At 48.9% G+C, this 16,517-nt stretch overlaps 1 protein-coding gene across 1 annotated transcript; it reads left to right on the top strand.

The window, feature by feature from the left end:
- Positions 1 to 8,488: 8,488 nt before the first annotated feature.
- LOC124651942 lies at positions 8,489 to 9,468 on the top strand. Its single transcript, XM_047190960.1, has 2 exons — positions 8,489 to 8,894; positions 8,985 to 9,468. Exons 1-2 carry the CDS (start codon positions 8,489 to 8,491, stop codon positions 9,335 to 9,337), a joined length of 759 nt encoding a protein of 252 aa, XP_047046916.1. The 3' UTR covers positions 9,338 to 9,468.
- The last annotated feature ends 7,049 nt before the right edge of the window (positions 9,469 to 16,517 follow it).

Here is a 16,517-nt window from a genome sequence, read left to right as displayed (position 1 = left end):
AAGGGAAACGAGCGAAGAAAACTCGGAAGACTAGCTAGCTACATATAGGGATCATAACTTGTGTATCTCAATATGGAAATCACTTTTGTGTAATGATGTTACTGTATGTAAGATATTAACAATGGAGATGGTTGGCTTGTTTTACTAGTTAAGTCACGCGGGCTTGCAGGGAAATTTTTCCGAGGCGGAACTTCCGAATATGCCATATATAGGGCATGTGCACCAAGGGCATATTCGAGAAGTTCCGCCACGGGAGATTTCCCAACCCTTTCCGCAACATTGTTAGAGGAGATGGAGTCTTCCACGGGCTTGCAGGAAAAAAATTCCGAGGCGGAACTTCCGAAGATGCCATAGGGCGTGTGCACCAAGGGCATCTTCGACAAGTTCCGCCACGGGAGATTTCCCAACCCTTTCCCCAACATTTGTTAGAGGAGATGGAGTCTTCCACGGGCTTGCAGGGAAATTTTTCCGAGGCGGAACTTCCGAAGATGCCATAGGGCGTGTGCACCAAGGGCATCTTCGACAAGTTCCGCCACGGGAGATTTCCCAACCCTTTCCTCCATCCATGGTGATGAAACTCTCCATCCATGTTGGCTTGTTGAGCTGCTTCCCATGGTGTATCGATGCTCCTTTTATAGGCGAAGCGTCCTTATCCTGCCGACAGCTTTAGTACCGGTTGTAGACACGAACCGGTACTAAAGGTTACCCACGCGTCCTTATCCCACCGACGGAGCGTCGTGCGCTACATACTTTATCTCATCGAGCAGGGCGTCCTTATCCTCGCCGACAGCTTTAGTACCGGTTGCACCCACCAACCGGTACTAAAGGTTACCCACGCGTCCTTATCCTCGCCGACAGCTTTAGTACCGGTTGCACCCACCAACCGGTACTAAAGGTTACCCACGCGTCCTTATCCCACCGACAGGCGTCGTGCGCTACATACTTTATCTCATCGAGCAGGGCGTCCTTATCCCGCCGACTAGCTTTAGTACCGGTTGCACCCACCAACCGGTACTAAAGGTTACCCACGCGTCCTTATCCTGCCGACAGCTTTAGTACCGGTTGCACCCACCAACCGGTACTAAAGGTTTGCCTCGATCTGTCTTCCCGCCTATTTTCTTCCCGCGCTTTCCACCGGTTCCCGCCTCCGTCCTCCCGCCATTTTTTCACTATATATATGTTGGCTTGGCCACCATTTACATATCACATCTAGACTCATATCTCGCAAACCTCATCATTCTCTCCCATGGCTTCCATCGCATCTCTAACCCCCGGGAGGCGGAGGCGCTTTGCGCCTCGAACTACCCCTGCCCGCCGGGCTACCGCGTCCCGACCGGCTGGTTGCTAAGCGTCGGAGGCGTACCGGTCCCTCCAGTCCCTCTAGGTGTGGCGCGCGAGATGGCCATCACGAACCACTACTACTTCGAGCTCACGCCAGAGCAGCGGAGGAATCCCCGGTGGCATCCCGACTACAGCCCGACTTGGGAAAGCTTCTTCATCAATCGGCGTGAGAGGGCGCTTGCCATGCACGAGGAGGGCGGCCCGCCTCCTCCGAACTTCAACGAGGCCGGCCGTCGGCCGTGGTGGCGCGGCCGGACTCTCCAGTGGCGTCATGGCCTACCGTGGCCCCCGCCTGCGCTACCCTCGGTCCCAGCCCACGCGTGCTCACCCGCCGACGTTCGAGTACCGCGACCCCGATGCCGCCGACGATGATGACGGCGACTACGACGACTACAGAGTGGCGAGTACTACAGGGCTAGGCAGGAGTATGACTGAATGACTCCCCAGTAGAATTTGGTCATGTATCTTTAATTTTCAGTTAAGCTATGTACTTTTAATTCGAGTTCAATCGTAATAAAATTTCATTCCCGCCCTTTCTTTTCCCGCGCGGCGTCGTGGCCGGAAAGTTTCCCGCGCGACGTCGGGGCGGGAAAGTTTCCTGTGCGGACGGCGTCGTGGCGAGAGTAAAGAAAAGAAATAGAATAGAGAAAAGAAATAGAAAAGAAATAGAAAAGAAATAGAAAAGAAATAGAAAAGAAAGGAAAAAGAAAAGTAATAAAAAAATAAATAGAAAAGAAATAGAAAAGAAATAGAAAAAATAAATAGAAAAGAAATAGAAAAGAAAGGAAAAAGAAAAGTAATAGAAAAAATAAATAGAAAAGAAATAGAAAAGAAATAGAAAAGAAAGGAAAAAGAAAAGTAATAGAAAAAATAAATAGAAAAGAAATAGAAAAGAAATAGAAAAAATAAATAGAAAAGAAATAGAAAAGAAAGGAAAAAGAAAAGTAATAGAAAAAATAAATAGAAAAGAAAGGAAAAAGAAAAGTAATAGAAAAAATAAATAGAAAAAATAAATAGAAAATAAAGAAAAAGAAACAGGAATAGAAAAGAAACAGAAAAAAAAGAAAAGCAATAGAAAAAAGAAATAGAAAAGCAAAAGAAAAGAAACAGAAAATAAAAAGAAAAGAAACAGAAAATAAAAAGAAAAGAAACAGAAACAGCAAAAGAAACAGGAAAGAAAAAGAAAAGAAAAAGAAAAACAAAAGAAGCAAGAAAAGAAAAACCAAAAAAACCTTTGGTACCGGTTGGTACCACCAACCGGTACGAAAGACCTTTCGTACCGGTTGGTGGTACCAACCGGTACCAAAGGCCCCTCCCCTGTGTTAACTTAGGCGCGCGGGAGGGGAAATCCCCAAATCGACACTCTGCAACGCGCGCGCCACCGTACGTCCGAGCCACGCCGCCGTCCGCAGCCACGCCGCGCCGCCATCCGAGCCAAGCCGCGCCGCAGTTCGCACTCACGCCGTCGCCACGCCATCGCCGTCGTCCGCGTGCAGCAGCTCCCCGCGCCGGCAAGGTAAGCTTCTTCCCTCCCTCTCCACGCCGGCCGCCGTCGCCATCCCCTCCCCTTTCTCCTTCCCCTCGCCCGCACGCCGCTCCCCTCACCGCGCAAACAGCCGCACACCGCAGCCACGCCGTCGCCACGCCTACGCCGTCGTCGTCGCCGTCGGACGCGCGTCTTCCTCCCTGCCGCGCTGAGCACATCCCGGACGCGCTCTAGGTGCTCGATGAAATGCGGCGGCGCCCGCGGCGGCGCAAGGGCAACGCGCTCGACGCCACCGCCGTCGACTGGGTCAACGCCGCCGACCTCCCGTCCCCCGTCGCGCCCGGCGCCGCCGTGCGGCTCACGCTCGCCAAGGTCAAGGACGGGATGGAGGTCGCGCGGCTCGTGGAGGGGGTGCGCGAGGCCAGTAGGGCCGCCGCCGCGGAGGGGAAGGGCGCCGGGGTCAGCTTCGGGGGGACGCCAAGGTGGAGGAGGCCAAGGCCGCCCTCAGGCCCTTGCTCGACGACGTCATGGTGCTGGACTTCGTCGTCGACGCGCCGGCATTGCTTCGGTTTTGAGTGTGTTTTGTGCTGTCTATTAGGAGTAATAATGGTGAGGCCGTCGTTTGTGTCGTCGTCGTCGGTGTAGGGGTCGGGGTCGGCGGCCACCTTGGCGGACTCGACGGAGCGGCGGGTGGAGGGGTCCCGGAGCGAGCGGGTGGTGGTGGCGCAGGTGGATGTAGTTGGCGAGGTGCGCGTGGCCGCGGTGGTGGCCGCCGCCCGTGGCGGCGGCACGGTCCGGCACCGGCATTGCGGCGCCTGAATATCAGCGCCGAATCCCACCGGCCCTTGCGCTAGGCCATATCTGAGCATTTCGTTTCTATCTAGGCATTCTGCTACTTTTGCATAGATTGATTTTTTAGTTTACTTTCGGGAACATATTTATAATTTGGCTTGCACTCTGTCAGCTCAGCTAACAGAAACATAATAACACGTATCCTTCTCCACCTATATTTATGTTTATATTTGAATAAGTTTTTTGAACTATACTATGATACATACATAGTTCCATACTCCGAGTAGGAGTGGCGGTGGCGGAGGAGGAGGGGGAACGCCGAGTGTGTGGCGGTGGCGGTGGCGGAGGAGGAGGGGGATAGGGTTAGGGTTAGGGTTTTTTGCTTTCTTCATTTCAATTGTTATCCATGATGAATGAAATACAATTGCTTTCTTAATTTTGCAGTGACATTGAGGTATGGAGGACGGCACCTTCGTCCGAGATGAGGAGGGGGAAGAAGCGGTGCAGCGATTGATCTATGAGAGTGCCCGTGGTCCGGAACCCGACGATGGAGATGACAACGAGTACGCCGACTTTCTGAATGATTTTGGCGAGGGACTTGAGTCTGAACAAGTTAGAAAAGACAATGAAGTGTCCATCACAAACTCCGGCGAGGTGTATATCTATGTATCAATTAGTCCGTGTTCATCCCTAGATGCATTCATTTATTTGTATTGCACTTATTAACGAATAATTTTTTTCTTTTAGCCTTTCTGGATCATCGAGCAAGTCTGTTAGAACAAAACGAGGCCCGACGCGGGTGCTAAAGGGCGAGGGCAGGTTAGCCCTCACGGCATTCAAGGCTAATGGTGAACCAGTGGAGCCCAAGGAGTTTTGCCGCAAATTTACAAGTCAATCCGGAGTTATTGTTAGGGACCATGTACCGATCAGCATTCAAGAGTGGCATAAGCCGAAGAACCCGGAGAGTGGTGCTACTTATGTCAACGACAGCATGAAAAAATTTCTTTGGGAAACGCTATCGACAAAGTTCAGCCTACCGGAAGACATGACGGAAGGCCAGAAGGATAAAGTCAAGGAATGGACATGGAAGAAGATGGCCATACAATTCCAGAGCTTCAAGAAAAATTTATGGGACAAATATAAGAATGAAGATCCAGTATTCGATGATAATACCGAAAATCTAGTGAAGATAAAAGATCACCGGGCCGCATTTAAGGAGTATAAGAAATCGTCTAAGTTTGTGTCCCGATCGAAGAAAAATACCGAAAATGCTGCAAAGAAGAAACTTCCGCATCATTTGGGGTCAGGTGGCTACAAGAGTGCCATTCCGAAGTGGACAGCGTTTGAGAATAAACTGATGGATCATGGAATCACTCCACAGACATGGGACTGGCCCGAACGGTCCAAGTTCTGGTTGTTCGCTCATGGGGCGGGGTTGGACCCAAAGACAGGGTTGATCGTTGCGAAGGGAAAATGGAAGGAAAAAATTGAGGCAATTGTACCGAAGCTTGTAGATGCAATTGAAAAGGTCGAAAGGGAGAGTACATTCCCGATCGAGAGAATGACGAGCTGACACTCGCTCTGGGGAACCCCGAACATGTTGGACGGGTACGAGCTCGCCCAGGTCTCACCATGAAGGAAGCGTGGCCGGACAGCGCCGACACTTATAGAAGCCGTTCGCGAAAGAAGAAGAAGGACGCCGACATTGTAACGGAGTTGTTATCTAGGGTGGAGGCTCTTGAGAGAAATCGAGAGGGCACCTGATCAGCCGCTGTTTCTACGGGATCCACAAGCCGATGCTGCCCCATCTCAGCGAAGAAGCGGTGTCGGTTCCTCGCATCTTGACGGATGTGGAGGAAGCTACCCCGTGGATTATGTCACGGAGAAGACAGATTGCGAGCTACATATGTTAATCAGGACCGCGTCTGTTAAGGTGGCGGTCGGCTATGTGTACCCAAGTGAAGATGGAGCAATGCACCATCATATGCCCATTCCACCTGGTTGTGTTCGTGTCGGGGTGGATGAAGTTGTTTCGGGGTTTGAAAAAGTGGAGCTTGATATTCCTAGAGGTGAAGATGAGAGGACACCGGGCGATGTCAAGCACGGTTTCGCCCTATGGCCGAAGAAGTACGTCGTCCTTTTGCAAAGGCCACCGACTCCTACACATGAGCAGCAAATGCCATCGACTCCTCCTGGTGGCGGTCCTGGTGAGCAGCCAAGTCCACACCTACCCGAGAGGGACCCCGAGCGTGAGTCCACCATCTCGAGATCCTCCGCGTAAGACAGCGTCCGTTAAGCGGAACGGTACGCCGCCTAGGAAGAAAGCTAGAAAGGAGAAACAACTGCCGCCTCCTGAGAAGTTACCTTGGGAAAAAACTCCAGAGGAAAACGCGGAGGCCGTTCAGGCCGAGGTGAAGAAATTTTTTGCACCGAAAGTGCCAGAGATACCTTTCGAGAAGACACTAGATCGGGAGAAAGTTGTGCGTACCGTTGACAATCTATATGACCCTGTACCATCGCCGCCATCTGACTATGCGCGTTCTATTGAAAGGTCGTATGACAAGATGATCGAGGCGACAAAACCCGTTAAATCGGGTATCGGGGAGATAAAAGGGATACACGAGTGTCTACCAGCTCGGACAACAACCCGTTCAATCGGTCGCCCCTCTCAAGGTGTTTGACGGGAAGACCGTTCAAAGTTCTCGACAAGACGCAACTGATTACGCCTTAGCTGAACGAGCATATCAGTTTGTTCAAGGGAAAGATTTGGTCGAGAATCTCAGGAAGGTACCAACATGTATGCGTAACTTGCATTCGTGGTACCTTAAGGCCTCAAAGGAAGGGATCGAGACTATCATGGTGCGAGTTAGGGAAGAGCACTACTTCCAGGAGTACTGTGTGAACGTTGACTTCGCCGAACTCTTTCAGTTATACAATCTCCGGGCCCTCGACAAATCAATCATCGGTTGCTATTGTCACGTAAGTGATTTATTTATTTAATTTGAGAAGTCGTTCATTGTCCGCAGATTATAATCTTTTGTGCGCTATATTATGCGGATCGAAGATGCTCGAATGCAAAAGGGACGATATCACAGACATTGGGTTCATTGACCCGAACACAATGCATGTCAAAACCATAGATGATCCCCTCTATAACAAGGATACACCGCAGACTTTGCTAAGGTTTTTGAAGCGACAACGTGACAAAAAGCTAATACTTTGGCCTTACAACTTCGAGTGAGTCTTACTGTCTTATAACACATTATATTTTGCTCACCGTATGTCAAAATTTTAACTAATGACTACATATTGAAACGTGCGTAGGTTTCACTTTATTCTTCTCGTCATCAATTTGGAAATTGGAGAAGTTGAAGTCTTGGACTCACTAACCAAAGAAAAGGATCTATACGTGTCTTGTTTTTTAATGCTCAGAAGGTAATTTGAATTCTTATCGGTTTGTTTCGTTAATTTCCTGCTTTGAACTAATTGATGACTCTTTTATGCATTTTCTTTTGTCGAGCAGCGTATGGCAAACTTTCATCAAGGAAGATACGTCCCGTGAATGGCCACCGAAGCTGCGATGGCGTGCGAAAGTAAGTAGTACTACCTAGGTCCACACACCTTTCAATTATCATACTTGACTATTGTTTGATTGAATTATATTCTTGTAAAGAAATGCCCGCAACAACCTCCGGGGACCGATCTCTGTGGATTCTTCGTTTGCGAGTTCATCCGCAGAATTGTCAACGAGAGAACGAATAATGAGAGAAATAAAGAGGTACAAAAACAATCTTCACAAATTTGTTTTGTTATCATAAGTTGTGCCGAGTTTCAGTAATAGTTGTTTCATGTATTCATTTGTATCTTATTCTTTTATAGTTGGCAAGAAAGCGGAACAAGCTCTCAATCGATGACCGCTTCATAGCAATAGGCGAGGAATTGGCGGGATTTTTCCTTCGGGACGTCATACCACCACTCGCGAGCACCACAATGAATGAAGATGTACATGTTACATATATCGTTGACTCGAAGAGTACCACTATGCTACATGTAATAGACATATATAGAGTACGCCTCGGAGAGCACCACTATGCATGAAGATCGATCTTCATGCATAGTGCTACTTAATTTGCGATCTCATGCAATAACATGTGTGTTATATTATATGCACCAACTTGCTATGCATCATCTTGATCTTCATGTACTACCTAAACCCAAACGCGTTTACTGGTGCATCGACGCGATATGAATCAAACCGATATCCCTAAACCTCTCCAAAACCCTAAAAAGCCAATTCTCTGCCGCGGCAGAGATTTGGGAAAATTCCCTGCCGCGGGGGGAACCTTTGGTACCGGTTCGTATTACCAACCGGTACCAAAGATCCTCAGCCCTGAGCTCTCCTGGTGGCCCACGTGGAGGCCCGTTTTATACCGGTTCGTAAGCAACCGGTACGAAAGGGGGGGGGGCTTTAGTGCCGAATAATTTGTACCGGTTGCAAAACCGGTACGAATGGCCCTCTGGAACCGGTATAGATGACCGTTTTTCTACTAGTGTAGGAGCTAGATCCATGCATGCCTGACTGTCAGCCATCAGGGGCCACTCCACTGTCTCCATGCTCCAATTCATAAAGGCAGAGTACAACAATAAGCTGGCCAAACAGTAGTCTCTCCTTCTCTTCATCATCTCTAGGATCTCAACTCTGAACAAGAGATTGCAGAAAGTTGATCTGCATAGGAGTATCATATATATCATAGCTTCGTTTACTTGCACTAGCTACCTAGCTACTCGCTCCGCTCTGCATGCCATCAGCAGCACGTATCTACTAGCCGTACGTACGTAGCAGCTGAGCGACCGAGGGGAGCGCGCGCCATGAGCAACCTGTTCGATCATGGCCACGGTGGCGGAGATCAAGGACAAGGCGCCGACGGCACCCTGATGTGCTACTTCCACCCGAGGGAGCTTCTGGTGGGCGTATGCGCCCACTGCCTCCGGGAGCGCCTCCTCCTCATCCTCGCCTCGAAGCAGGGCGGCGGACGCGCGAGCGCGCCGGCCGACGGCGCAAGCTACCTGTCGGCGCGGCCCTACGGCAAGGCGCTCCGGCGCGTGAGGACCAGCAGCATCGTCTCCGTCTTGGCGCTGGGCTCCTCGTTGCTCCACCGCATCGAATCCTCCTCCTCCCGGCACCACACCCACGATGCCGTCGTCCACGGCAGCGACGACAATAACTGGGAGGACGACGACGGCGAAGACACCGCCTCCGTCGCGAGCCTTGACGGTACGCACGCGAGCGCGGATCGATCGTTAAATCGGTTTCGTTCCGTGTTTTCTGATCTGCTCATCGGTGGATCCATTAAAAATATTGCAGATTCTTTCATTTCGATCAAGTTCGAGGACAACGGCAAGGCGACGTGGGTGGACACCCAGAACCAGAAGCCGACGATGCCGCATGCCGCCGACAAGAGCGCGTACAAGGCGACGACGGCGGTTGTGGAGCACGCGAAGCGTGGCGGGGCTGCACGGTGGCGGAAGCAGGTGGTGGGGCGGCTGCTGCAGCTGGCGCGATGGAAGAGGGCGTCGGCCAGCGGCAAGCAGGCGGCATCATCGACGGCGGTGTGCCAGGCGGCGGAGCATCAGCGGGCGAAAGGGCGCGGCGGCCGGAGCTGGATCCGGAGCCTCACGCGGCGGCGAGCCTTGCACGGCGAGAGGGCGTGGTCATGACGACGAGCGCTCGTTGGGTGGCATTCAGATTTCAGAGTCGAGCAAGCTACCTACGTACACAAGACACGTGATCGAGTAGCACACGAACGTGCTCCTGTTTGTGTGTATGTCCACACCACACATGTCCACATACCATACCAATCATATATTCATATATCACTTCTAGCACAGAGCAGAAAAAAATGAAATATTGAAGATATTTGTTTCTTGCTGTGTTTGTTCCCAAGATATTACTCGTGAGTTTGAGCGAAGAAGCCTTGATTTGTACATAGAATGCGTGAACTGAAGGAGGCAGGGTGATAGATAAAACATGCGAGGGAGAGTCCCCGCGCCACAGGCTCGGGGAGAATCGTAGAGCCGCCGTCTCCCCCTCCCCTCCAGCCGATCTCCGCACCACGGCCAAAGGATGCCGTCGGCAGAAGGCTGCTCGGCATATGATGGTGGCGGGATCTCAACCCCGAGCGTAACTGGTAGCGACGCATGCCTCTCCCTTCTCGTGTGTTGGGATCTCCGGCTAGGCTCCGCAGCGGCTCGTCGGGCGGAGAGGGATGTCAGAGCGGCAGCCTCGGGTCGGGGTTTTCTATAGTGGAACGACGCCTAGATCTGGGGACTTGGTGCGCCTCAGTCCTCACCACCGTGTGGTGCGGTTGGAGATGGCGGTGCCCGCTCAGATCTCCGTTCAATTGTTGGGAGCCGGCGAGGGGCGGCGTGGGGGCCTGCCGATTTGCATAATAAAGGAGATGGTCATTGGGTTGTTCTCGCGTCAAGACAGTGTTATGCTTTATGCCTGCCCTCATTGAAAGGATCATATGCCGCACCTAGAGAGGGGAGGGTGAATATGTGCTAACCAATTTTTAGTTCTTTTTCAATTTAGGCTTGACACAAAGGTAAATTCTCTAGATATGCAACTATGTGAATTTACCTATATGACAAGGCCAACTACTTAGCAAGATATAGCTACGCAATATATAGGGGAGATAATATGATAGAGGTAACCGAGAGTGGAGCACACGGAGACATGAAGTTGATTCTCGTAGTTCTCTTCCTTTGCAAAAAGGTACGTCTACGTTCGGAGGAGTGTGGTCGCTACGAAAGCCAGACCAACGCCACGAAGCTTCACTCAGGTCTCATGTGAGCACCACCACGAAGGCCTAGCCCACTTCCACTAAGGGATTTCCTCGAGGCGGAAACCGGTCCTTTACAAGGTTCTTGGGGTACACATCCACAATCAAATTGGAGGCTCCCAAATCTGTAACAACAAGAACAAGAACAATATCAACTACAAACAACTAGGGTTTCTCAAAAGAGGAACACTAGCAAAGGGGCCCTCAAGCATATGAGCGGGAAATGCAAATCGCTTCGGTGAAGATGTAGATCAGGGTCTTCTCCTTCGAATCTCCAAAGATCAAGAACTTTGGTTGGGTGGAGGAGGAGATCTTGTGATTCTTGTGTTTCTTGAGGTGGCTCTAATGGTGATGAACTTGGCAATGAAAATGAGCAGCTTGGGGAGGAGGAAGAAGGGGGTATAAATACCCCCTTCCAAAATCCAGTCGTTGGGGGAATTCCAGGGCCGGATAATCCGGTGTAAGTGAGGGCCGGATAATACCCCCCCCCCCCCCCGGAAAATCCTGCCACTGGGAAAATTCGGGCAAAAGTCCGACCGTTGTCTAGAAGGTTACTGCGTGACATCGTCAAAAGTCCTTAGCCAAATTTCAGGGGCCGGATATTTTGCAAATATCTGGCCCGGAAAATCCGGCCTGGTGAAGTTGATGCAGCTGCTTTTTGTCTTGTTTTTCCACACAAAACAACCACATATACATACATATATATTATCTGCACCATCTCATCAAACATTAGAGTATCACATATATTGACATCAAACATTCAAAACATAAACCGAGAGATGTTCTTTCCAACCTCCCCCTTTTTGGTGTTTGATGACAATATACGGATTTGCAATAAAAGCACTAGAAGGAACCAACATGTTGGCAAAAGATAGAGGCACTCCCCCTACATGTGTGTATACAAGTAATTTGCATTTGAATACAAATGCACGAAATATAGGTGCGAGGTGCCTCAACACAAAAGATATCCAAAATGTGCTCAAACAAGAGACATTGACAAACCAAGCCAAAAAGTTGAGATAAGGTGATAGAGATCATACCCATATGGAGATATATAATACCGAATATTTAAAATAACACACCATATCATAAGCCTTGGTCTCAACATATAGAATTCCGAAATCCTTAACACAATGTCTCACAACCACACATATAACATAGTTTTGAATGAACAAACCAAGCCAAAAAGTTCAAACAAATGACATAAAAGAGGACACAAGCGATAAAGGAATGGTAAACGCATATGCTTGGGCCCTACCTATGAAAATCCCGTAGAGAAGGCCTAAATAGAACACTTCTCCCCCTTTGGCATCGAGACGCCAAAAAGGGAAAAGCGCGATGCTACCTGTCCCACGGAGATCACTCGGAGCCCGACTCGGAGACATACTCGTCATCACTGTCAGCGATGTTGGCCCTCAAAATACTGAGCTCAAGGTCAGACCACGGAACCTGGGAAGAGTGCCACCCACTGTATGCGGGGTGAACAGGAGGCTGGGAAGGAGGCCCTTGCTCACCACTGAGCATGTGTAGAATGACCGCCTGAGTATGCTGAATCTCTGCGCGCAGACGGCTGGCCTCAAAGTTCTCCTTGTGAATATCAATGTTCACATGCACAGAACATTGCGCTGGAACCAACTGAGCTTCTTCACTTGCTTCTGAATCAGAGGTGTAGCAACAGGACGACCGGGTGCATAACCACTAGAGCGGGCATCTCCCATAAATGAGCCAGACACTAGTGCAGCACGGGCAGCTGACTTCTTCTTATATGCCTTCTTGAATGTGTGACTCTCTGTAGGAAACTGACTCATGTCTTCTGCAAGCGCAGTGTTGTTGATGAGAAGTTGAATGTATGGAGCATAAGACATAGTCGTCGGGGAAACCATGGCATCATGAATCTCCTGAAAGATATAGTCCATGATATCAAGAGTGAAATCTGATTCCTTATCACCATCTTGAGCACATTGAAAGGCGAGATGCATAAGGTCCACTAGAGCTCCACGGAGAGCATCATTGTGCCCACCACTTGGAGCAATGGTGGCTCTGAAGAAGCAAAGCAGCTGACCATAAATAGGTAGAAGCCCCTTGGTAGTACCAATAGCTCCACACTGGTCATATAGATCATATAGCACATCCTTATCAGTCTTCTGAGGGCCATGGAGGCGGTGACCATCTTCATAGGGAAGGTCAAGAACCTCAACAAACCGGTGAAAAGAGGCCGCACAGGGAGAATAGCCAGACATCCACTGAATAGTGCGCTCTTCATCCTTCTTGAAAGCCAGAGTAGCATAGAATTGCTTGATTAAATCAGGACTGTAGTCGCACTGGACCTTCATAAGCTTCTGCAACCCCATCCTCCCGGTAACCCAAATAGCATCCTCAATATGATCATTCTGAGAGAGAAGTTCCACATCAATGGCTTGTATAGGTCTCACTTTCTTCATGGGTTCATAGATGTTCTTGAAAATGTAGCTTTGTTCCAAGCACGAGAAACGATGATCCTCAATATCAAAATCCTGCTCAACATCCTCATACTAGTTCTTCTGTCTGAGGGCAGCATAAGAGATAATGTCCATGGTCTTGTAGTTATCCTTTGTTTCCTTGTCTTTCCGCCTCAGAATGGCGGACTTCCTTGGAGCGTTGTGTGCAAACTCATCACTTGTCCTTTGAGTACGAGTGCGCCTCCGAGAACCACTACCTGTGATAGACAAAGATAGTTAGCATGGAGACAAGAATACTCATAAGTCATGTATTGATACGGTAGTGTACTCTAGAAGCATACTAGGAGTCGGTAATAGTTTAGACATGATAGATTGAACGAAACTGCAGCAGCAACATCGTTCCAGGCCGGATAATCTGGTGTCCCCGAGGGGCGGATAATCCGGCCCGGCCGGATAATCCGGCCATCGTGGGGGCCAGATAATCCGGCCCTGCGAATCTGTAGGAATCTCAAGCAAAATCTTGTCTAGAACCAGATCGGCCTCATAGCATGCAAATGGATTATACTACACATGATTTGGAACAACTAGACAACATCCCCATAAAGAAAATAGCACATATAAATCACAACACCTAGGGTTAGGGATTGTGAGTCATACCCTCATCCATTGGAGGAGCCGCTTGGAGGAGATGAAAGCTAGGAGGGAGGAGCACCCGATCCACCCAAAAACTCCGAGAAGGGGCTGACGGGGCGGCTCCGGCGAGGAGGAGAAGCTCTGGCGAGTTTGAGGGGGGGAGAGAGAGAGAGGCGTGTGGGGAACTGGTTGTGAAACCGTTCACCCCCGCGGCCTCCCCTCAAATCCGTCGCACCCTGCCCAGGCCGGATAATCCGGCCCTAAGTTAGGGCGGATAATCCGGCCGGGCCAGATTTTCCGGGCTGTCCTAGGGCCAGATTATCCGGTTTTCTAGAAAATTCCAGAACACCAGAAATCCTGCCTATCCTTTGTTGGTTATTTGCATATGCCAATATGTGATGCAATAAGATATCACGTCACATATAAGATGCAAATTGACCAATAAGATACGACACCCGAGATCATACGTCCGAAACCACTCAAACTCCAAGTTTTTACCAAAACATGACATAGGAGCAAGATGGAAATGGCTTATAGATGAGTGTAGGCTTGGGTTTAGAACGTTCGAACTGTTAATGGTACATGATCACTCAAGTTTGCAAGATAAGAGCAAATAAATGCCAAACTAGAGTGATTTCCCATAAGAATAAGTAGATGTAAAATAAAATCCAATTAAGATCCAAATAACCCCAACTCTTCACAAAGAGGAGTGTGGTGGCCTAGACCACCATGTAGGAGTGTTATGGTTTGGCACCGCGAAGATATATCTTGAGCCCAAAACCAATACTCATCATTGAAGCTCACATATCAATATGTATGATATAAAGAGAATGATTTCTTACTATTGGCATTATGGGGGAGGGATAGCTCAATAGTTTAAACCGCACTCCCCCTATTTCCATGCCCACATCTAAACCAAATAAAGTTTTGAGACGAAGGTGTGTTTGCAAGATGGTCAAGCTATACTCCTTGAATCAATGATATTTAGCTCATTCCTCAAATAGCAAAACCTTGCTTCATCAAGAGGCTTCGTGAATATATCGGCAAGTTGATCTTTGGTAGGAACATAGCATAGCTCAATATCACCACGGGCAACATGATTCCTAATAAAATGATTCTGAATCTCAATATGCTTCGTTCTTGAATGTTGCACCGGATTATAAGCAATCTTGATGGCACTTTCATTGTCACATAAAAGACTCACTTTGTCACAAGTGACACCGTATTCCTTTAAAGTTTGCCTCATCCATAACAATTGAGTGCATCCACTTGCGGCGGCAACATATTCGGCTTCGGCGGTGGATAGAGATATACAATTTTGCTTCTTAGAAGACCAACACACCAAGGACCTACCAAGGAATTGGCAAGCCCCGGAGGTTGATTTCCTATCATCCTTGTCTCCCGCCCAATCCGCATCGGTGTATCCATTGAGAAAGAAACTTGAGCCTTTAGGATACCAAAGACCATATCTTGGGGTATCAACTAAATATCAAAAGATTATTTTGAGAGCCATCATGTGACTCTCCTTAGGAGAAGCTTGATACCTTGCACACACACCAACACTAAACACTATGTCCGGTCTAGATGCACAAAGGTAAAGCAAGGATCCAATCATGGAGCGATATACCTTTTGATCCACCTCTTTACCATTGGGATCAAGTGCAAGATGACATTTAGTAACCATTGGAGTGGCTACTCCTTTGATCTCCGTCATCTTGACCCTCTTGAGTATGTCTTGGAGATATTTTGCTTGATTGATGAAAGTCCCTTCTCTCAATTGCTTGATCTCAAAAACAAGAAAGAACCTCATCTCTCCCATCATAGACATCTCAAACCTATCGGTCATAAGCTTTGAAAATTCATCATTGAAAGCTTTGTTAGTAGAGTGATACGTCTCCAGCGTATCTATTATTTCTGATGTTCCATGCTTGTTTTATGACAATACCTACATGTTTTGTTCACACTTTATGATGATTTTATGCGTTTTCCGGAACTAACCTATTGACGGGATGCCGAAGTGCCAGTTCCTGTTTTCTGCTGTTTTTGGTTTCAGAAATCCTAGTAAGGAAATATTCTCGGAATTGGACGAAATCAACGCCCAGAACCTTATTTTTCCAGGAAGCTTCCAGAGAGCCAGAGTGGGACCAGAGGGGAGCCCTGGGGGCCCCACACATGGTGGCGGCACGGCCCAAGGGGGGCACGCCCCCCTAGTGTGAGGAGGCCCCGTGGCCCCTCCGACTCCGACTCTTCGCCTATAAGAGGCCTCCTGACCTAAAAACTTCGGGGGAATAAGCCACGGTACGAGAAACCTTCCAGAGCCGCCGCCATCGCGAAGCCAAGATCTGGGGGACAGAAGTCTCTGTTCCGGCACGCCGCCGGGACGGGGAAGTGCCCCCGGAAGGCATCTCCATCGACACCACCGCCATCTTCATCACCGCTGCTGTCTCCCATGATGAGGAGGGAGTAGTTCTCCCTCGAGGCTAAGGGTTGTAGCGGTAGCTATGTGGTTCATCTCTCTCTCCCATGTACTTCAATACAATGATCTCATGAGCTGCCTTACATGATTGAGATTCATATGATGAGCTTTGTAATCTAGATGTCGTTATGCTATTCAAGTGGATTTTACTTATGTGATCTCCGGAGACTCCTTGTCCCACGTGTGTAAAGGTGACAAAGTGTGTGCACCGTGTGGGTCTCTTAGGCTATATTTCACAGAATACTTGTTCACTGAGTTATGATTTGAGTTGGATGTCTCTATGAAATTGTGGTGTGTTAGTACCTCCTATGAATCCTCACAGTGACAGCGTGGGGTGTTTATTAGTACTTGGGAATACATCTTTAAGGTTTGCCTACATGATGAACACTACAAGAGATGGGGGATTTGTTGACGAAAACCCTGGTGACAAAAATGCATACCGTCATGGATGTGTCCTTATAGGTGACGAATTCATCTTTCGTCAAGCATTTAAGGTAATGCTTGACGGT

The sequence above is a fragment of the Lolium rigidum genome, chromosome 5, assembly GCF_022539505.1.
Source record: "Lolium rigidum isolate FL_2022 chromosome 5, APGP_CSIRO_Lrig_0.1, whole genome shotgun sequence".
Lineage (NCBI taxonomy): Eukaryota > Viridiplantae > Streptophyta > Magnoliopsida > Poales > Poaceae > Lolium > Lolium rigidum.
This window is presented reverse-complemented; position numbering and strand designations above follow the sequence as displayed.

What these genes read in the sequence shown, in the direction of transcription:
- LOC124651942 (XM_047190960.1), top strand. Translation starts at nt 8,489, where the DNA reads ATGAGCAACCTGTTCGATCATGGCCACGGTGGCGGAGATCAAGGACAA. An exon ending in CTCCGTCGCGAGCCTTGACG is followed by an intron (nt 8,895 to 8,984) that starts GTACGCACGCGA and finishes AAAATATTGCAG; the next exon opens with ATTCTTTCATTTCGATCAAG.